This window comes from Lissotriton vulgaris, chromosome 3_1 (genome assembly GCF_964263255.1).
Source record: "Lissotriton vulgaris chromosome 3_1, aLisVul1.2, whole genome shotgun sequence".
NCBI lineage: Eukaryota > Metazoa > Chordata > Amphibia > Caudata > Salamandridae > Lissotriton > Lissotriton vulgaris.
Window position 1 is genome coordinate 327081072 of NC_141689.1, and position 21779 is coordinate 327102850.

The 21779-nt window shown below is 49.9% G+C and overlaps 1 protein-coding gene across 1 annotated transcript in view; it reads left to right on the forward strand.

The window, feature by feature from the left end:
- SPEF2 (sperm flagellar and cilia associated 2) overlaps positions 1 to 21779 on the forward strand; it is a 1087451-nt gene that overhangs the window by 802451 nt on the left and 263221 nt on the right. Inside the window, exon 26 of the mRNA XM_086960525.1 lies at positions 7113 to 7232. Coding sequence (XP_086816651.1) covers positions 7113 to 7232 — 120 coding nt within the window. The remainder of the gene's footprint in view (positions 1 to 7112; positions 7233 to 21779) is intronic.

Sequence of the window (21779 nt, forward strand, 5' to 3'; positions counted from 1 at the left end):
GTGGCTCTCAAAGTTTGGATTTCATTGATCCACCGCCACCTCTCCTCCCAATCAATCAATCAAGATTTGTAGAGCGCGGCTACATCAGTAGTGGGGGCCCCAAGACACTGGGAGATCATGTTGCCTGTGCTCCAATTTACGGAATATCCAGGTCTTGAGGTTATTCCTGAACTGCTGGAACAAGGATGAGGCTCTGAGGTGCAGGGGGAGGTTTTTCCTGTTTTTTTGGCTACCTGGTGGGAGAAGGAGCATACTCCATTGTTTATCCAGCAGATGTGCTGTGTGGCTGCTAGGCAGGCGGATTCAGAGGGTTTCTTGGTAGGTTGATGGAAATTCAATCGATTGTTGAGGTAGGCCAGTCCTACATTGTGTAGTGCCTTGTAAGTGTGGGTGAGCAGCTTGAATTGGCATCTCTTCGCAACAGGTAGCCATCGGGGTTTCCTGAGGTGAGGATTATGTGCGTCCATCTGAGGAGGTCGAGGATGGGTCTGGCGGCTGTAATTTAGATAGTCTGGATTTTTGTCATGAGTTGGGCAGTGATTCTTATGTAGAGTGGGTTTCCGTATTGTAGACTGCTAGTAAAGAGGGCTAGCGTGACTGTTCGTCTGGTGCGGTGGGATCCATCTAAAGACCTTCCTGACTATACAGAGGGTGTAAAAGCAAGTGGAGGAGACGGCTCTGACCTGTTTCTTCATGTATAGTTGGCAGTCAAGTATGATGGTCAGGTAGAGGATGAGTTTGGTTTAGTCGGCATAGGAGATGATGGGATATGATGTTGAGTCCATGGCTCTTGTCAATGTTGGCAAGGGGTGTCATGTATACATTGAAGAGGGTAGAGTTGAGCGATGAGCCTTGAAGTACACCGTAGCTGATGTTCCTAGGGAGCAAGGAGTAGGGAGAGGATGACCTTCTCCGTTCTTCCTGTGAGGTAGGATGTGATCCACTTGAAGGCTGTTCCTTGGATTCTAATCTGGTGTAGTATGTTGATAAGTATGTGGTGGGATACAGTGTCCAAAGCTGCTGAGAGGTCAAGGAGGATGAGGGCTGCAGTTTCTCTTATAAGAAAACCATGCATATAACGTCCCTGCTTTGTTCCCAACCTCATACAGTTTCTACTGTTTAGATCGGTAAAGTGCCTGCGCCTCCTTTTGTAGTAGGTCACAGTATTCTTTTCTATTCGGGAGGCTAAGTGGTTGCTAGGCTTAATGGCTTTACCAGATTTCCAATTTTGCCTCCAGCTCTGCTCCCTGTCTGTCCCTATCTTTCCTCTTCCTGTTTACATGGACCAAAAGCTGTCCCCTTAGCACCACATTTTACGCTTCCTATAGGCAGGCCGTAGAGGGCACGGACCCTTCGTTATCCTGAAAGTATAATTCCAATATCTCCTAGTCAAACCTTTTGGTGCACTAGTACATCAACACCCAGTGGTCCAGTCTCCAGCCTGAGGCCGAGTGGGGGGACGGGCTGTGCCAACTGTAGGCTCAGAGACGTACGATCCCAAATGCCTCTGGGAAAATATTTTACCTCATCACAGTGCCCCATAAGGCTTATCAGGACTAGAAAGTAGTCCAGGTGTGATATTGATTGCATTGCATTGGCTGCAAATAGGTATTGTTGCATCGCTGGATGCAGCACCTGCCAGGGATCTGCCAAGCCCATATCTGTCAGAAATGAGGCCAGTGGGGTATCTTTCTGAGGAACCCACCACCTCTGGTTCACCTGTCAAGTGAACCATGTACGGTCAGGTTCAAGTCTCCAATGACCACTAGGAGTGCCTCCTGGACCTTTTTGATCCATTCAGCGACACACTCGATGCTCGGCGTTCGCAAGCCTAGGGGAAGGTGCCATGAGTGGACATAAAGTTCCTCCCTTTAGCATGTGCCACCCACTGTTCCTCAGCACCCTTATGAATCCGGCCAGGTTTTCATCACCCGATATGGTAGTGATTTTCATGCCAGAAGACATGTACCCCAATAGCCTGTGGTGAAGCTTGAGTGAGCCAAGAGTGTGTACCAGCTCCCACCCAGACAATTGCAGGTATTGCCTAGTAGGTGAGTCTCATGAAGCATAGCGAGGTACAGGGCACACCTTGCTAGATATTCCATTGCTATTCCTCTCTTCAGTATTCTCCCTAATCTATTAACGTTCTATGAAAGGATCATGAGAGACGTGTGTAAGTCAGTGTGTACTCTCTAAGTTATGACCACATTGGTATGGAGCGTAGTGGGCTTGGAGACCCATCATCTGGGTTATCCAATGATTGCCTGTGCATCTGTTGTCTTCCCCTTCATGTGACGAGTTGCAAATTACTCGCCTCTCAAATGCCTGAGGTACCTGTTGCATCCCTTTAACATTTGTGGCTAAGTTAAGGATAGAAACCCAATTTATACAATAGAAACATGAGTAGAGGACTGGACCCGCAGGCCTAAAAGTCAGCTTACGTCCCTTGATTGGTCACTTTAGAGTTCCCCTGCATCTGCCACCCCAGTTCGAGAGCTTCAAATAATTTTGTCTGCTGTCATTAGTGTTACTATTGATGGGACGGAGGTCCAGCTTCCTCACCTGAGTCATCATCGCTGGCCCCCAAGTCAGTGGAGACTCTTAGGTGTGTTGAGCTTTTGGTGGCCGCCATCCAGGGATTGCCTTCTTTCACCTCTTGTATCCACCTCGACTGCTCCTTCCCCACCTCCTCTTTGGTGGGGAGGTCTATCATTTCTTTTTTTGTGTCATCTGCTTCAAGCTATGCTGTTGCTATATATCGGGGCCGTCGTTCGGGCACCTGTGGCAGCGGATAGCCCCTCCACTCAAACCATTCCCAGACTTCCTGTGGAGTGGTTAACAAATGGGATGTATCAGAGGTAGTGATGCATATTTTGGTGTGAAATAGTAGGGCATATTTCAAGTTGGTCCTGCAGGTGCGGTTTAACCGGTAAAAAATTCTCTCTTTGATTTTGTATGGCCATTGCATGATCTTGGTATAACTTCATCAGGCCTCTTTTGATTTCCCATGGGCTATGCAACCACGCCACCTGCAGAATGTGGTCTCGGTCTCTATGATTGAGCAGTCTGATTATCATTGGCCATGAAGTCCCTGGAGGTGATGCCCTCCCTGGTACCCTATGGGGTTGCTCCACTGTGTACCTTTTAGAGACCCGTCCACCCAGCACTGTCTCAGGTAGCAATTGCTCAAGGAATAATTAAGTCCTTGGTTCTTTAGTTTTTTTAGATATGCCAATTATGCGCATATTATTTATTCCACCTGAAGCGAACTTCTGCATCCTCCAAGCAATCAGTCAGGTGCTGAATGGCCTTTTGCAGTTGCCTGATCCTGGATGTCCCATTTTTTATCAGCTGCGGGACCTCAGCCAGGAAGTTCTCTGCCCCAGTAACCCTGGACTTCAGTTTCTTATGCTCTGATTGTAACAGGCCCATGTCCAAGGCGACAGTCTCAAAGGCTAACTACGATGCTCTAAGGCTCTTGAGCTGCACCATTGCCGCTCCTGTCCCACTGCTCCTCACTATATCGCACCAGCTCAACGTGCATTCGGTAGCCCTAGCCATCTGGGTCAGAAGGGGAGACTGAGCCCTTAAGGAGGCTCTCCCTCGGTGGATCCACCTGTTCGCTGCATCCACCTTTTCTAGGGTATGCGCGGGCGAGACATCAATTGGGTGAAGGGCCCCCCAAGGCAAATTCTGGCAACGGCGCCCTTGGTGCTCTTCCTAACAGACCCAGTCAGCAGAGCCCGCTCTGCCCGTCTGAGGGCATATGCCATGGGCTTCATGCCCAAGACCAGGGAGGCGCACCGCTGCAAGCCATAAGTGGTCTCTGCAGGGGGGGCTGTCACACCACATCTGACTCCCTACGAATGATAGGGCCCTCTTGCATCTCACTGCCCAATGCCGGTGATGTCTTGGCCGCTCACCGACTTCGGCCTGGGCTCCAACTGCAGCTCCCAGCCGTGCCCTTCAGGGGTAGGCCCAGTCCGCATGCATCCCTCAGTTCTCCGGACCCCACCCAGGTCACGCCGGCCTCAGCCACCTTTGGCTATGCCTCTGTCTGCCGGTCTCCGCTACTCCTGGGCCGTTTTGCGCATCCCCGTACCTCTAGCCCAGCACTCCGCTCGGCAGCCTCCAGTCGGCCCTGCTTATTGGTGTTAGAGTATCCTCCTCTTGTGCTTCAGCCTGCTGACCAGAATCCCCATCTCTAGGTTCAGGGTCTCTTTCTGGTGCCTGTAGATGCTGGGCACCCGTCTCACTTCACACCAGGAGAATCTCAGGATCTGGTGCCTGTGGGTCCATTGGCCTTGGAGCTCACAGGAGAGTGACCACCACCATTGCTGTCATGGCCACAACCCACATTTCACCCTATTCTTCCCTCCTTCTGGTCTGGTGCAACCAGCATGTTTCTCTCATACCCTTTCATGTTTGCTTTAAAACTTTACTTACGTACTGCCTTATCTGACTCGGTGTGCATTCATTTTGCCTCTTGACCATAAAGTGGCAACTTGGGCATTTTTGTGCAAAATAACGCATTAATAAACAGAAACATACGTGCTGGTTCTTTCACTGTGAAATGGTGGTATTCCCATTGCTGGTTATATTGTGTGCTCTATACTGGAGTTTTAATTATACTCTTACTACTACACCTGGAGCTAACAGTGCTACGACTAGTTGTGCTTATAGAAAACACAGATTTCATTGTCACCTAGTTATGTTTTGTGTTGATTTTAACTGTGAGGCTATTAACCCTTTACACTGGAAACTAGCAGAGCCGGCGGTTTGACACCAAGTCGATGCGCTAGGCCCTTGTGGCTGTGATTCTTTTTCTGACCAAGATACCCTGCACTTTACCATGTTTTGTGATCACTATAGCGCACTCCGGATACAGTTTTTATTTCCTCTGATAAAGGGATACAATTTACCCAAGTACGGCCCGCTTTAACTTTTCTGCGACTATTGCCCAATTAATGTGTATGTTACAATGTGGCTAGTTTTATAGTAGTTGTGGTGAGGCTCAGACGACGCCGTAGAATCTAGGCGTGCCTTTGAGCGTGATCTGACGGTTTAATCTGATAGTGATTTTATGGTTTTAACATTTTATTTTATTCTTTACTGCTACAAATTGTCAGTATTTATGAGATAGTGTCTGTTAACTTATATTTCGCCTACAGCTGAATGAATATCTGATTTACTGTACTGTATGACTTTAAATTATTGTATCTATTATGGTTTTAAAATAACCAAATATAGAGTTTTTGATGATGAACTTTCATGACGTTCATGACGATGATGACGTTCATGACAGTTATAAAATATACGAACAGGAGACATAAAGTCAGTTATTACAATCTAAACAGCGGCCATTTTGCGACCGTGACATTTGAAAGCAAGATTCAACCTGGTGCGTTCGTTTCAAGGAGGAAATGACACACTAGAGTGTTTGTGGTGCATGCATTTATGGCGCCGTCCCTCTTTATCACGCAGCCTTATCTTGCATTTAATGCAGACCATCTGAAAAACCATTTTGTTTATGTGGTGGGCCACATATGACTGCTTCATACCGAAGGATAGCTTAAACCTATCGCTGTTCGTAAGGAGTAAGGAGGCAGATGTATCAAGCATTGTTGCGTTCGCAAACGGGCAGGTTCCCAGAATCTGCCTGTTTGCGAACACAAAAATTGGTTTCGCGATGCAGCAAACCTAATTTTGCGTTTCAGTAACTTGTTACCGAATCGCAAAATGGATTTGCGATTCGGCATTACGAAGGGGCATGTTTAGGGTGTCCCTTCCAAATGCCTAATCTCATTGGTATGTATAAATGTTTGGTGACCAGGGCCGGACTGGCCATAGCGGGCATCAGGCAATCCCCCGGTGCGCCTGCAAAATCGCCCCAGTACCAAAATCGGCCGTAAACTGGCCCCGGCAAAGAGCTCGGTGGCACCTCCAACCCCCCCCCCCCCCCGTCCCTCCTCCCCAGTGGGGGGGGGGGTAGACGGCCGAGCACTTTGCCAGGGCCGGTTGTGGTTCCCAGTCTGGCCCTGTTGGTGACATCAATTGCGGTACATTTTACCCCCTATATCAAGTAGGTGGTAACCCATTCACAAATGGGTACCCGAGGGACCACTTCTCCCGCTGGGAATGTTTGTAGAACCATTTTTAAGAGCAGTCAGTGGTCTCACGGACCCACTGCCGACTCTTAAAAAATGAAAAGAAATATTTTCATTTTTCGTTTTGTAAAGCATCTCGGTTTCCTTTAAGGAAAACGGCCTGCTTTAGAAATAAAAAGATTGCTTTATTGAAAAGCATTCACGGACATGGTGGTCTGCTGATCTCAGCAGGCCACCATCCCCATGATTTTTGCGGTTCCTAGCGGGTAGCCAATTGCGACCTACCTCATTAATATTCATGAGGAATGTCATTTCCGACCCCCTAGGAATCGCAAAAGGTGTACTATACACCTTCATACTTTGCATTTTGCTATTTCCTAATTGCGAATCCTCGTGATTTGCAATTGGGGAATCGTAAAATGCTAGCTACATGCATCTGGCCCCTAGTCCCAGCACGTTGTTAGCAATAAGGAAGGTGTCAGCCTTGACTCATTTGGAGTTCCATGTCAAAGCCAGAGGTAATAATCGGATGTCCTAAAACTATGACCACAAAGTACAGTTTTAACTGTGGATTCCGCGTTTTTGGTCGCCCAAATTCGAATTATTTTGTTGTAATGTTATTGTTACTACCTTTTCTGTGTTTGTGCGAGTAGGGTCTTACCATTAGACTTGCAGTTGACCAGTTGCCTTTCATGGCTTTCCACCATCTAGTCTACCACGATTTACCCATGCGGATTTACTACATTACATAATGTCACTGTCAGGATCTTTTACAATTGCGAATGGCATTATTTTACTTCCCCCACACATTTACACTAATTAACCATTGTGTATTTATAATTTCTTTTATGATGGCTTTTTGCTTATACTTCGGGCAACAGTAAGATCACTAATAGCCATGGCCATGATAAAAATACATTGAAAAGACAGATATTCTTACCAGCAAATGCGTGCATATTTACATTTTTTAATATTTACCTTGTATTTCTGTTTTCTTGTCACAAGATCGAACACCAGAACCACCGGCTCCTGTAGCTACACCAGAAGAAAGTTTTGCAAATCAAAAGAAACAAGAATTACTAAACAGGATCCAAGAAGAATACATTGCTGCACTTGATTTTGAGGGTAAGTTACAGTTTTTAAAGACATTAGCAATAGAGCAAACTATTCGTAACGATTTCAAATGTTCTGGTTTATTCATTTATACCAGCAATTCATAGGATCTTATTTAAAAATTGTCATGGTTAATTGATTATGTGCTAATCCACAAAGTAATTATGAAATGGCGTGATGCTCCATGTTTATGTATTATTTAATGAAGAATCACATCTGTAGCTTTGTCTGATTTGGTGGTAAGCAGAGTTTGTTTGACCGGTTACCGTTTCCAATATATTGCAAGTCTGAGCTTGTATGTATGATTGCCTACGTCAAATATGATCTGAGCATGTGAATGTAGTTGGTAAAGTGCGTAGTTGTAGTGTGGCTTATGTTGTGTGGCCAAGCCTAAGCTTGCACGCTTGGTGCCTTGTCTGATTTGGTGCAGGTCAAGTTGTCTGCTTGTATCTGTCCCTGGATGTGGTGGAATGGTCTGAACGAGTGTGAAGCATCAAAGCTCAAGCATATTGCATAGCCATATCCACCATAGTGTGTCAGTTCGTGGTCAACACAAACAAGCCACAACACATCACTCTGCGCTCAGTCAAAGTTTGGAGCCTGCCACAGTGTGAAATAAGTAAAAAATAAATCAAACTTCCGGGAGAAAATTTAGTTTTGTAAAGGTTTCCGCAGTTCAAAAACATTTGTGTTTCCTTATTAACATCAGTCGAAAGTGGAAAAGTGTGGTGGTCTGAATGGAGAAAATGGTACCACACATGGCGTTTCTTGATGCTAGGGATTAGAAGTAATGGAGCCATATTAGATCTGTGGTTCCTTTCTGATAATTTCAGAGGTTTTTTTGGAAGAAGAAGACATCTACGATGTTGATTGCCTGATACAAAATTCAGTTTTTACAATTGATGAAATGTGGTTCCAAGGTTTGAGATGGAAAAGTAGCTTGGTCACGTGTCGGATCTGCTAGAGCTGACAAGGAAGGTAGGCATAGTTTTGCAGGAAGAGAATGATTGCCTGGACACACTGAGCAAACTCCAAGAAGTACAAAATGTGTTAGAATCCAGAGTGACTTGATGGCTTGTTTTCGTAAGGGGGTAAGTTAAGCTTGGCATCCATGATAGCACCAGAGCCCATAATCTTGATGGCTGGAGCTGATGGATTATCAAGTTTTCTTGGTCATTGGACAAATGCCTGGATGTTTTTTTTTTATTTATTTTTTTATAAAGACCTTTATTAACAGCATAGCCAAAGTCATCACAAAAGCATTTACGGGCATACAGTGTTCGGTATCCATGATTCACAATAACAGTATAGACATTATGGTGTACACAGCCACATCAGCCGGCATCCCGGGGGCCCGGCGGCAAAAGAAGAAGGTGCTCAACCATAATTACCAATGCTGTGACAGTTTCCGGAAGTAGTAAAATATACAGTGTGACATTTGGCCTACCCTTGATGGAATCTTGGTAGCCAGGCCTTGTGTTAGTGTGAAGGTCAAAAACAATTACTCAAACTCCCACCCCAACGTCCCCCCCACCCCCTTGAGTGTGTCCATGAAAGTTCCCTGTCCCCCTAGTCTAGTCTAAATGCAGGTATGCTCGGAGTATGCCCATCCCATCCCCAAACTCTGTGTGTCAGTCCCCCTCACTATTGCCTCCCCTTGCCCCCTGGGGACTCGAAGTCGCTGGACCCCTCCCCTCACCACCCACCACTCCGTAACCTCCACTCCCCGCGAAGAAAGGCCTGTGCCTGCACTTCTGTCTATTCTGGCACTTGGTCCTGCAGGTCCGCCACCTCCGAAGTATCAGAATTGGCCTCCTCATTCGCCTGTAGATATTCCTTGTATAGGGCCCAGAAGTTTTTCGGTCTGCTCCTGGGTGGGAGCAGTTCGCTATACAGCTCCGTTTGAGTACAGCAGTACTGCAACTCCCTAGCCCACCGCCCTTTAGTAGGGAGAGGCCCTCGCATCCAGCAGGTCGCCACTACTCTCCTGGCCATCAGCAGCGCCATGTCAGCTAGCCGGCGTAGGGACGGGGGGAGTGGCTTAGAGTAACCCAGCAATGCCAGTTCCGGGACTCGAGGCAGTTCCGTCTCCAGTATCCGATCAAGTTCTGTGAATACCTCCCCCCAAAATGTCTGTATCCCGGGGCAGAGCCACGCCATGTGGAAGAAATCCGCAATCGGAGTGCGACAACGCTCACACTCCGCCGTTGGTCAGAGGCCGTATCGGTGTAGTCGTTCAGGGGTGTAGTACACCCGCTGGAGGAATTTAAAATGCACCAACCTATGCCTGCCATTGAGGGAGATCTTCCTTGTGCTGGAGCAGCAGTAGCGCCACATGCTATCGTCCACGGGGGACTGCAGATCTTCCTGCCATGCCGTTCTAGCTTTAGAGTGCTGCAGGACCTGGTGCGACACCCCCAATTTATTGACCTGAGAGAGCAACTTAGCAGACGACTTAGTTTTGATGATATAGGTCCATTCAGGGATCTCCGCAGGCTCCTCCAGAGCCGTGCCCAGAACCTCCCGGCACGCCGAGCGCAGTCTGTGATACTGGAATTTTTGCAGTAAGGTAGGGCTAGGTGCCGTGTGGGCAACTTGCTCCCAGGTTTTCAAAGTGCCCTCTGCCAACAGGTCCTCCATGGTCGCTACTCCGAGTGAGCGGAGGGCCTCCACCACTCCCTTCTCTCTCAAAGGAGGCAACCATAGTGCCCAGTCTAGCGGCATCAGGGGAGAATACAACATAGTGCTATCCTGTGCACTCGCTAGGGCGTGCCATGCGTGGTTAGTCGCCTTAAGGGAGTCCAGTTGTCCGATCTGGCGAGTGACCGGAAGGCAGATCGTGGCCGGCAGGGGGAGTGGGTCCGCAAAATGTTTTTCTAGGATCAGATGCGGCGTGCGCGCATCGCCATGTATCCACGAGTGCAGGTGCGCGGCCTGGGCCACTCGGTAGTAGCGCTCCAAGTCTGGGGCACCCAGACCCCCCATGTCGCAGGGGAGAATGAGAGTTGCCCACCGTATTCTGGGTGATTTGCCTCCCCAGGCCAGGCGGATCATGACTTGGGTAAGTTGTTTGAAAAAGGCCTTCGAGAGCACAACTGGAAGATTAACAAACAGGAACAAAAACCGGGGCAGTACGATCATTTTCATGATGGCAATCCTGCCAAGCAGTGATAGCGGGAGTTTGCACCAATTGTCCACATCGTCCACCAGCTTATTAAAGGCCACTCCGTAATTATCCCGGACCAGGACTTCCGGGTCTGTGTGCAGCTGGATGCCCAAATACCGGACCGAGTCTGTGGACCATGGCAGGGGATATTCCATATCGAAGGGGTGTGTCACTGGAGTGAGAGGGAAAGCTATAGATTTATCCCAGTTCACCCGTAGACCCGAGAGTGAGCCAAAACGGACCACTTCCCTGAGAATCGAAGACAAATTAGACTCCGGATCGCGTACATATAGCAACGTGTCATCTGCATATGTCGATATCCCGATTTTATAAGTGGGAAAGCTTATCCCCTCTAGGCTGTGGTACTCCCGCATTGCACATGCTAGAGGTTCTGCTACCAGAGCATAAAGCAAAGGTGAAAGGGGGCAGCCCTGCCTGGTCCCTCTGCAGATGTGGATCGGTTCCGACACCCTGTCTCCGAGTCTCAGTCTGGCCGTTGGGTGATGGTACAAAGCACCGATTCTTTGTAAAAACGGTTCGCCCAGACCCAGTTTCCTAAGCACTCTGATCATAAATGGCCATTCGACAGAGTCGAATGCTTTTTCCATATCCAGGAAAATCGCCAGCGCCTTATTCTCCTGGCGGACATGTTGCACCGTTCCCAGCACGGTGCGAATATTGTACGTTAAGTTCCTGCATGGAACGAACCCAGACTGTTCGGGCGCCACCAGCTCCGGGACCAAAAGGGCTAGCCGGTTGGCCAGCACTTTGGCGTATATCTTGGCGTCCACATTAAGCAGACTTAGGGGTCTGTACGAGCTGCAGAGGTCCAAAGGTTTCCCTGGCTTTGGAACAGTGACTAGCAACGCCTCGCGCATAGTGGGAGGCATCTCCCCGTCTTCACAAATCGCATCAAAGAGGGCGATCAGGTGCGGGAGCAGGATGTCCTTGTAGGCCTTGTAGAAGCCCACCGTGAGCCCGTCGGAGCCCGGAGCACTCCCCGCTCTCATGCCGGCAAGGGCCTCCAGAATTTCGTCCCCGTGGAAGGGGGCCATCAAGAATTCCCTGTCCGAGTTTCGAAGGAACGGCATGGCAATGTGTTCTAGGTAGTCGTCCATTTCCCCCTCGACACCCCGGGTTTTGGACTGGTATAGGTCGGAGTAGTATCGTCGGAACGTCTCTAGGATTTGCTCCTCCTCAGTCACTACCCCATGCTCCGGAGAACTTAATTCGTCTATAACCAACGGACGCCTGGAGCTCTTAACCATGCGGGCCAGAAGGGCGCCAGGCCTGTCTCCCTCCCCGTAAGCCCGGGCCGTGGCATATTTCCCCATATAGAGGACCTCTCTGTCTGCCAATGCCTGGTACTCTAAAAGCACGGGGCGAACTCCTGGTCTACCTCAAGGCCATCGTCCTGAAGTTGGCGGTTTTCCAGGTCCGCTAGTTTGGTCTCTAACGCTGCTAGCTCTCGCCTAATGGTGCGCAACACACTGGAGTGTTTAGACATGGCCATGCCCCTGATAAACACCTTGAATGTCTCCCAGACCGTGGGGAAGTCATCTACAGAGCCCAAATTGTGATCAAAGAACTGTTCTACGTCCTCCGCCAATTCGCCCCGAAAGACATCATCCAATAAGGCGAAGGGAGGGAACCTCCAGGTAAAGGCCGGGATCCCCTTCCTAACGGTGGAGAGACTCAGCAAAATGGGGGAATGGTCCGAGAGAGTGCGCGGGAGAACCTCGCAGGTGTCTACTCTGCTCAAGATAGTTGGGGTCGCCAGCCAGTGATCTATTCTAGTGTGTACGTTATGGTACGCAGAGTAGTGTGTGTAGCCCCCTTTCATGGGGTGTTTGTCCCTCCAAACATCCACCAGGTCAAGTTTGACTAGTTCTGCCCTCATATAGGCACCAGAGGCGACTGGTCTACGGGCCGGGCCAGAGGAGCGGTCTCGCTCCGGGTCGAAGACAAAGTTAAAATCACCCCCCCATAACATCCCAGGTTGTGAGTGTGCTCTACACAGAGTCGCCAAAGCTGCATAGAAGTCAGGGTTGTCATAGTTGGGACCATAAACATTCACCACCAGCACATCCAGCCCTTTACCCACGCATCTCGCCAGGACATACCTACCCTCAGTGTCAGCTACTACAGGGATCAATTTCAACTGCGAGGAGGGGCTAACCCAGGTCAGTACCCCCCGAGAATGTGTCGTGAAGCCAGATGCCACCATGTGACCCGCTCACCCCCGTGATTGCAGCATCTTACTGTGTGTGGGCAGGTGAGTTTCCTGTAAGAGGGCCAGGTCTACTCGATGACGGTGTAGATAACTAAGTACTTTCCTCAGTTTGCGGTGGTCATTCAGTCCCCGCACGTTCCACAACATTAGCTTCAGGGTATGCCGGGTACAGCCAGGATCATTCATAGTAACACTAGACCCCACCATAGTCCCTGCATCAGTACTTCTATACTGGTGTCTGTAGTAGAATTTTCCATGGCAAAAACTACCACTCGTGTCAGTTGTAAGGCATTACGGCGCGCTAGCACCAACTCACCCGCCCTAGGCGGCAAGCATCTCAAGGCAGACATTCTCCCCTCAGACAATCCACTCAATGACCCCTCTCCCCTTCTACCCCCAACCGTCAAACACAACATTCCGAACAACGGAAGATAAACATTACCACCCACCCTCCCACAGCCGACCTTCCCCAACCCGGTCAGACAGTCCCCGACTCCTCCCTCCACCCTCCCCAGAACCCCAACAAACTCTACAAACCCCAAGGGGCTCCCTAGAGAGCCAAGTGCCGAAAGCGCAGGGGCGGAGGTACTCCGCTAGAGTAACCGCACTAAGTGGGGCTAGTGCCCTAAGTTTCCGTTCCCTCCCCACCCCTGCCCCTCAAATCAATTCACACCCCCGCCGGCGCAGCCTGTCCCGGACCCAATGAGAAACTCCGAGTGATAGTGAGCCGCCGCCGCCGCGGTCACAATGAACTAGCTGCACCTGAGTCACTTTGTCTCTAAATCTAAGGCAAATTGTGTATAAGGCAGCACTGCAACTCTCACCCCAAGCATTCAGTCAGCAGGGCACACAGCAACCGCCCAGTATTCAGGGGGCGGCAGGGCCGCAAGAGTTCCCACCTACCCCCGTGCCACCGTTCAATCCTGTTCCTCCAGCGGTGATGTCTCAGCAGCGTCTTCTCGCGGACTCCTACGACAGTTTCGTTGTTCTTTCGACCATTCCTTCAGGGACTTTTTAAGTTCCGCCGGGTCAGTAAAAAAGTGAGAATGCCCCTGCCGAAAAATGCCTGGATGGTTATCCAGCCCTCTCAAGTGAGGATTTCTGTTTTGCTGCCTTGAGTTTAATGCGTCTGCCATCCATCCATTTTTGACACTGCCAGCAGGCATGGGTAAAGGGCACAGGGAGCGTATTCAGTTTTTTTAAAATATTCAGACTGATCTCTGTGAATGAGTGAATAAAAGATCATGAGGATTTCTGTCTGTGGTCTGACATAAGCAGTCTGAGTTAGACATTGAATACCAGGTACTCCATAATGTTGTTTAATCATGATGTTTTGTAGGGTGTAGGTTAATGATTTGAAGCCTTTTTGCAAGGAATGATGAGGGTCAGTGTTAGACCTGGCATCCTTGGTGTGGTTTCCCCTGACATTTTCCCTTCAGACCTCCTGTTGTTGCTGATTTCGCTTTTGCTGGCTTTAGGACTCTGGGCACTTTGCCACTGCTAACTAGTGCTAAAGTGCATGTGCTCTCTGCTTTAAACATGATAACTGTGGCTCATCCACAATTTACATATTTACTCTACCTATAAGTCCCACGTAAAGTACACTACATGGGCCTAGAGTCTATAAATTAAATGCTGCTAGTGGGCAGCAACACTAATTGTGCCACTCACTTCTGAAGCCCGCTTAACCTGTCATTGCAGACCCTAAGTGTGCAGTTGTAAACTGCCATGTCAACCTGGCAAGCTAACCCTCTTTCCAGGCCCAAACCTTCCTTTTCTAAATGCATATAAGTAACCCCTAAAGAAGGCCCTGTACAGCCCAAAGGCATGGTGCAGTATATCTAAAAATTAGGACATGCACTTTTAAGTCTGACATGCCCTAGTAGTGAAAACATCTTAAATTCTTTTTTTACTATTGCAAGGCCTATCCCTCTCATAGGTTGACATTGGGATTACCTTATTACATCTTATTGTAGTTTACAATTAGGAAGAGATGGGACCCCCAAGTTTGGTGTCCCTGCAATCACAATTTCTGCCTGTCTCTGAAAACACATCGGAGGTTGGTGACAGCTGGGCTGTGTGCATTCCCCTTAGACAATCACACATAATTGGAGCTTAGGTTGGACTGATGAGATATCCACAACCTCATCCTGATGGGCCATCCTGTGCAGGATGGGAGGGAGGCGCTGACACTTTGACCTGAGTCATGTCCCCACACAAATGGCTGCCTACCCCTTGAAGTGAGTTTGGAGCCAGGGCAGGATGGGCAGGGACTCTCTGCACTTAAAAGGCCTCTTTTTGAAGTCTCCCAACTTCAAAGGCACCACTGGGTATAGGTATTGGACCTCTGACACCACCAACTCAGTACACTTCTGCACTGTTACTCTGCTGGACTCCTGTTCCGCTGTGCTGATCCGCTGCACTCTTGCCAAGGAGTGAGAAGGGCTGGTAACTGCATTGATCCAACCCAGAACCAAAGTGACTAAAAGGGCTTGTGTGCTTACGTCCTAGTTTGAAGTCTCAGGGACATCAAAGACTTCCAACCATCCAGCTACAGCACCTTGACTCTGCCGGCTGATAGTCTTGCCTTACCAAGTGGTGTCAATCAAGTCCTGGGCCCCTGGAAGTAGGTATAAAGTGGTACAACTACCAAAATCCACGCATCGCTGTCATTGCTCAGCTCTGAATCAGTGCATCTCTGCCGATGCATTGCTACTGGTGCAAAACAATTGCATGCGTGGCTCAACAACGACACACACTTACATCTTATGCTTTAATGACAATGCATCTCTGACTTACGCAGTTCGGAATCAACGCATTGCCTACATCTGAAGGCATCAGCGACACACAGCCTCCTCTTCTCCATGCATCGGGCCCTCGCCAACTATGCAACAAGGTACTTTGCAGTGAACAAGGTTAGTCCCTGTATCCAACCCGCACTCCATCGTGGTCGGCCTGAACTTTTGGATTTTACCTGGTCTACCGTGACATGTTTGGCGCTTTAAGCTTTTAGGCACTTCATTTCAGTTTTAACTTCATAAATTCATAACCCTGGTTATACTTATTGACTTTTTGTTGTTTTTGTCTTCTTTTGTTCATTAAATTAAGCTCTATTTTTTTCAAGTAGTTAATGTATATTTTTGTGTGGTGTTTTTCTGTTTTACTGTTTGAAGTGTTGCATATGTACTTTACATATTACCTCTGAAGTTAAGCCTGCTTTGTGCCAAGCCATCAGAGGGTGAGGACAGGTTAATTTAGGGTGTGTATCTGGCTTACCCTGACTAGGATTGTGGTTCCTGATTGGACAGGGTGCATACCAATTTCTAACATCCAGTACAAAGCAATCCCTTTAATTCTCAGCCTCCAAAATCTGTGGGTATGGTGGAATGGTGGACTATTTAAAAGGAAGCTGAGAAATCTAGAATTAGATGAGATATAACTGTTGAGTAGAAATAGCAGTCAGTAAGCTCTCAGTAAGTGTTCACAAAAAATACCAGAAACAGAAAAGTCCCCCTAATTATTGCTGAAATAACAAAATATCAGTCTGATAGAGAATTCTAGCTTCAGATCCCTTACCTTTGAATTTCCCAGGCTTCAGACTGGATCATGAAACATTTACATGAGCAGTACCCCTGCACACCTTTGGGTGGCTTCATTTGGTTCTGCGTATCATCTTTGTCACTGGAATTGACATCGCGGTTACCCATATTGGCTCCACCCAGAAGCTCGGACGTCAGTTCTTTTCTTTCCACACCAGATAGCTGATCTGTGGAGAAGTGTGGCTCAATGATTAGAGCGGCAGACCCTGATGCAGAGGTCTAGCCCAGGACCAGGGTTCAATTCCCTGCCTCGGCGGGTCTTGGGCTCAAAAGTCCACGGACCTGATAATTCTCGCTTCGGTGCCTATTCCAATCATGGAGTCCCACTCTGCAACTCTGGGCAATAGCTTGCTTAATCTCCAGAACGGCCCCCACAACTCTAAGGATGTCTGGCCTCCATCTTGGGGGTGCCCAGGAGTGGACGCCTCACAGGGAAAGCCAGGATGGGTTCCACAGCGGTATTTGTACAAGCTCCTTGAGACCCTTGCGGGTGAGTAGTGCGCTATACAAGTATCAATTTACATTTACATTTATATCCAAAGAAGAGCTACACCTCTTTCTTTTTGAAAGACCTTTTCTGATAGATACATCTGCCGTGTGGATTCCTCACCTTGTGAATATCCCCCTTGCGTCAGCAACATTCGGAAATTCTTTTCGTAGCCTCGCGCCGACGTGGACAGGACGTCACAGAGACACGGCTCCGCTCGCGACTCCGCTGACGTCACTGACGCCTATAATAGGCCCACACCAGCGTGATGACATCAGTTCCCTTTTTTCCGCGTCGTCGACGCTAACGGTTATCGGGAATCTCTGTAGCCAACTGGTACTGTGTTGCCATTTTGTTGCAAATTTCTGCTTCTTTATATCCTGTCTCTTCGACGATGTCATCCAAGAAGACCGGCTTCAAGCCCTGCAGGGAGTGCAGTAAAATGATGTCGATTACTGACCCGCATGATGACTGCATCTGGTGTTTGAGTTCCGACCATGATGTGGAAGATTGTTCTTCTTGTCGGAAGATGAACCCGAAGGCCCTGAGGGAAAGAGAGGCCAAACTCCTGGTTGCGAAGATGAAGGCAGGGAAGGAGAAATTGTCGAGGTCTCGATCTTGAAGGGCGAGGTCGAAGTCGAGGGCGAGGTCGAGGTCTGATTCTCGAGAGAGGCCGTCTTCGAGGTCAGCATCGGATCATGTTTCGAAGTCGAAGAAGAAACATAAGAAGAGGAGACACGAGTCCCAACGTCGTTCTGGTAAGGAGTCGGGCTCGAGGTCGAGGTCACCGAAGAAGGTACGTTCGAAGGTGGTTACTCTGGAAGTCTCTGAGCCTGAAGGTGAGGCCTCACCTTCGGAGTCGCATGGGCGTTCTCCCACTCCGGCTCCGAATCCTTCTCCGGCTCCGAATCCGTCCCCGGCGCCGTCCCCGGCCCGTGAAGAGGAAGAGGCTCGGGAGGATGTGGGTTCTGCGCCTGTTGAAGAGCCGAATCAGATCCCTCCTCAGGACCGCCCTGATGGTTTTCAACCGCCCTTTCCTGCCCCAGGCCAGGACCCTTCAGCGTTTCTTAACGCTATGTATCGCGTCTTCTCAAGGGCGTGGTACCCCTCTGGTGCACCTTCGGGTCCCATGGGTCCTTTGGCTTTCAGCCTCGGAGTTCCTCACTCCTATCCTCCGGCTCCGTTCATGCCTTCCATGCCGGCTCCGACGCCGCATTGGCAATTCCCGGCTCCGCCGAAGTCGTCGACGCCGGTTCCGGCGTCGCCCGCTCCAGATCGTCCTCGAGGGCATTCCTCTGTGCCATCAGATTCGATACCGGCGTCGGCCCCGAATCCGTCGGAGCCGCAGGTGGATCCGGCTGCGAGGCGTGTGAAGGAGAGGTCCAGAAAGGAAGCTCAACGCCTTTTGGAAGAGCAAAGGTACCTGGATTCACATTCTGATGTGGAGGAAGGTGAATTGGAGGAGAGCTGTTTTGAGGAGTTGGCAGATTCAGGAAGTCTTGATTTCTCTCCAGAGTGGGAGTTTCCCTCAGGCTCTGGTGCTCCTTCTAAGGATATCCAACCTTACCATCTGGTTATGAGGAAGGCTGCTGAACTTCTTCAATTGACTTTGCCAACGGTGGAGTTTAAATCCAATATCCTCACTGAGGTCTTGCATTCTCCGAATTCCGTGGTTGAGCCTTTGCTTCCATTTAATGATGCCTTGACGGATCCCATTATGGAGGTGTGGAAGAAACCATTGTCGGCTCCTGCGGTTTCTAAGAGTGTTGCGAGAAGATACAGGGCTGCACCTGAGGACCCGGCTTTTCTGTCTTCTCATCCTTCTCCAGAGAGCCTGGTCATTCAGGCTGCCTGTTCTAAGAAGAGTCTTAGTGCCTTTCCTCAGGTTCCTTGTGAAAAGGAAGCGAAGAAACAAGACCAAGTTGCGAAAAAGACCTTTTCTTCGGCAAGCATGGAGTTGAAGTCAACTAATGCCACTTGTCTGATGGGGAGATATGTCCATGCCCTGATGGATTCTTTGCGTGTCCTGGTTCCAAAAGTTCCTGATGCCAGCAGGAAGGATTTTGAGGAAGTGATCTCTGATACTCAGGCGGCGGCTCGCCAGGTTATTCAAAGTGGTCTGGACACTGCCGACTCTGTGGCTCGTATCATGGGCACTGCTGTCGCCACTAGGAGGTCAGCCTGGTTGAAGTCCTCAGACTTTTCGGCTGATGTTCAGGCGACTTTGCTGGATCTTCCTTTTGATGGTTCTGGACTCTTTGGGAAGAAAGCGGATGCGGCCCTTGAGAGATTTAAGGATTGCAGAGCGACAGCTAAGTCTTTAGGTCTCCAGATCAGAGGCTCTTCGACCAACAGAAGGTTCAGGGGCTTTGGTCGCTCCTTTCGGAATTTCCGGCAAGGCCAACAGCAGCAGCAGCAACAGCAGCAGCAGCAAAATTCTATGTACAGATCGTACAGGGGAAAGCAAAGAGCGCGTCCTCGTGGACATCAGGCCTCTTCCTCCTCCACCTCTTCCAACCCCCCTGCCACAGAAAAGCAGCCCTAGATCCGCTGTTCAGGATCATGTGGGTCCGTTTGGGGTCGGCTTACCCATTTTCTACAGGATTGGGAATCGGTTACATCAGATCTTTGGGTTCTCAATCTTGTAGAAAATGGGTATGCCCTTCCCTTTCGGGAATTCCCTCCCAATTACCCTCCTTGTCAAGGCTTTTGCACCGAGGAACAACTGTCTCTTCTGCGGGAGGAGGTGCTAACTCTGTTACGAAAGGGTGCGATAGAGGTGGTCCCAGAGCAGGAAAGGGGTCAGGGATGCTATTCCCAGTATTTCCTGATTCCCAAGAAGGATGGCAGACTTCGTCCAATCCTGGATCTCAGGATCTTGAATCTCTATCTGAAGCAGGAGAAATCCAAGATGCTCACCCTTGTTCAGGTTCTTCAAGCGCTGCTGGAAGGAGACTGGATGGTGTCGCTCGACTTGCAGGATGCGTATTTCCACATCCCAATCCTGAAGTCGCACAGGAAGTATCTCCGTTTTACGGTGGGATTGCAACACTACCAGTTTGGTCTTACTACTGCTCCTCGAGTCTTCACCAAGGTGATGGCGGTGGTGGCAGCTCATCTCAGGAGGTCGGGGATACCTGTGTTCCCTTATTTGGACGACTGGCTGATCAAAGCGGAGTCGTCAGAGAAGGTGCTCCATCATCTGCAAAAGACAAGTCAGTTGTTGTTCAGGTTGGGTTTTTCGATTAATGTACCCAAGTCTCACCTGGTGCCCTCCCAGCGCAACCTGTTCATAGGTGCGGTACTGGACACTACTGTTTGTCGTGCATTCCCTCCTCCTCAAAGGATTCGCAACATTCAGGAAAGGATTCCTTTATTTTTCAATGGAGCGGTCGTTCCAGTCCTGAAGGTCCTTCGCCTGCTCGGTCTGATGGCTTCTTGCATTCTGTTGGTCAACCATGCACGCTGGCACATGAGGGCACTCCAGTGGTGTCTCCGCAGGCAGTGGTATCAGCACAACGGAGATCTCGGGGAGTCAGTGAGGATCTCCAGAGAAACTGCAGCGGATCTGTCTTGGTGGAGCGTGGAAGGCAACCTGTCGCAAGGAAAGTGTTGGACAGGCCACGTGAAGGGCCGCTCTCCCCTAGCTCGACCAGGCCCGAGCCCGGTCACGCAAGTACCACACACCACCATTGCACGTCCTCCGTCCCCTCAGGGACCCCTGCCTTCAAACATATCGACCTCGTGGGCCCGATCCACTGCCGGCCCACGCGCCCAACCTGGGCCGCCATCTTGGACACTTCATCACGAGGCCGCCTGGCCCCCGATCGACCTCAACCCTGGGCCTAGCCCGGCCTCAGACATTCCGGCACCACCCTCCACCCAGGAGGTGAGCGGGCTACTTGGCAAAGTCAATAGGAGGAAGAGGTGCCGATGGCTCTCCCCCGCCAAGTGCCGCTCGCCCATCACCTCCCCGGGCGCTGGCTCCACCCCCCTGCTGGGTGTCTGGACTCCCTCATCCCGGACCTCCCGACCTCCGAGTGCGAGGGTCCGGACATCAAAGCACGCCAGCCCTATAACTGGGGCAGCTCCAGAGCAGGAAGGCAGTTGTATCTTGGAGTCGAGAGACGTAAAGAGGAACTCATCCTGGACGGACTACTGGCGCTGCCGTAGCTCTGTCCTGTGCACCATCATCCTGCCTGTTGGCGCTGCCACAGCCGTCGTAACCTACAGTCTCCATCGTCGTCGGGACCTGCTGGCGTGGCCGCGGACCGTTGTAACCGTCACCTTTCCTTCATCCATCTCGGGACCTGCTTGGCTCCTCCACGGCCCGATCATCTCAACGCCGAGCTCGAGGATTGAGAGCTACTTCGTACTCATTGGTAATTAAGACTGTCCCGCTACCCCTTTCCTCAGCCAAAGACTTGAATCGAGGGGACCCCTGAGTCCAGACCTCCTTGTATCATACCATCGTAACCTAAGAATTGCATATAAAGTCTCGTTAACCTTCAGTCTTGTGTGGTGTCCGTCTGTGGGGGGGAAGTTACTTGTCTGTACAGTCGTTGGAGGCAGCTCTCCCCGGAGACCTCTCCCCGTAACCTCGGCCGACCTTCCCGGTCCGTCTAACATTGGTGGCCAGCGACGGGATCCGAATCACCGCATAACGTACAGAGAGTAGCTCACCCCACAACGAACCACAATGACAACTAAAGAAAGCGGATCAACTGAGAAGTTCCAAAGGGAAAAACTAGAGGAATACAGTCATCGTGAACTAAAGCAGTTCTGCATCGAACTAGGTATCGCTACCACCGGACTAAGCACCAAGGACGATTTTAAGCATGCCCTAGAGTCTTGGGCAGAGACCAGGGATGCCGAAGCCCCTGAGCAAAGCACCGCGAACAAAACCAGCACGGCCCCTGAAGGGCAAAGAACCGGTCTCTCGCAAGACGAAATCCAAGAAAGAGAAAAAAACCGACTACACGAGCTAGAAATGGCCCGACTCAAGATGGACGTAGAACTCAAATTGGCCGAACAAAAAATCAACTTAGAGCACCTACGTCTCCGAGAAGAAAGA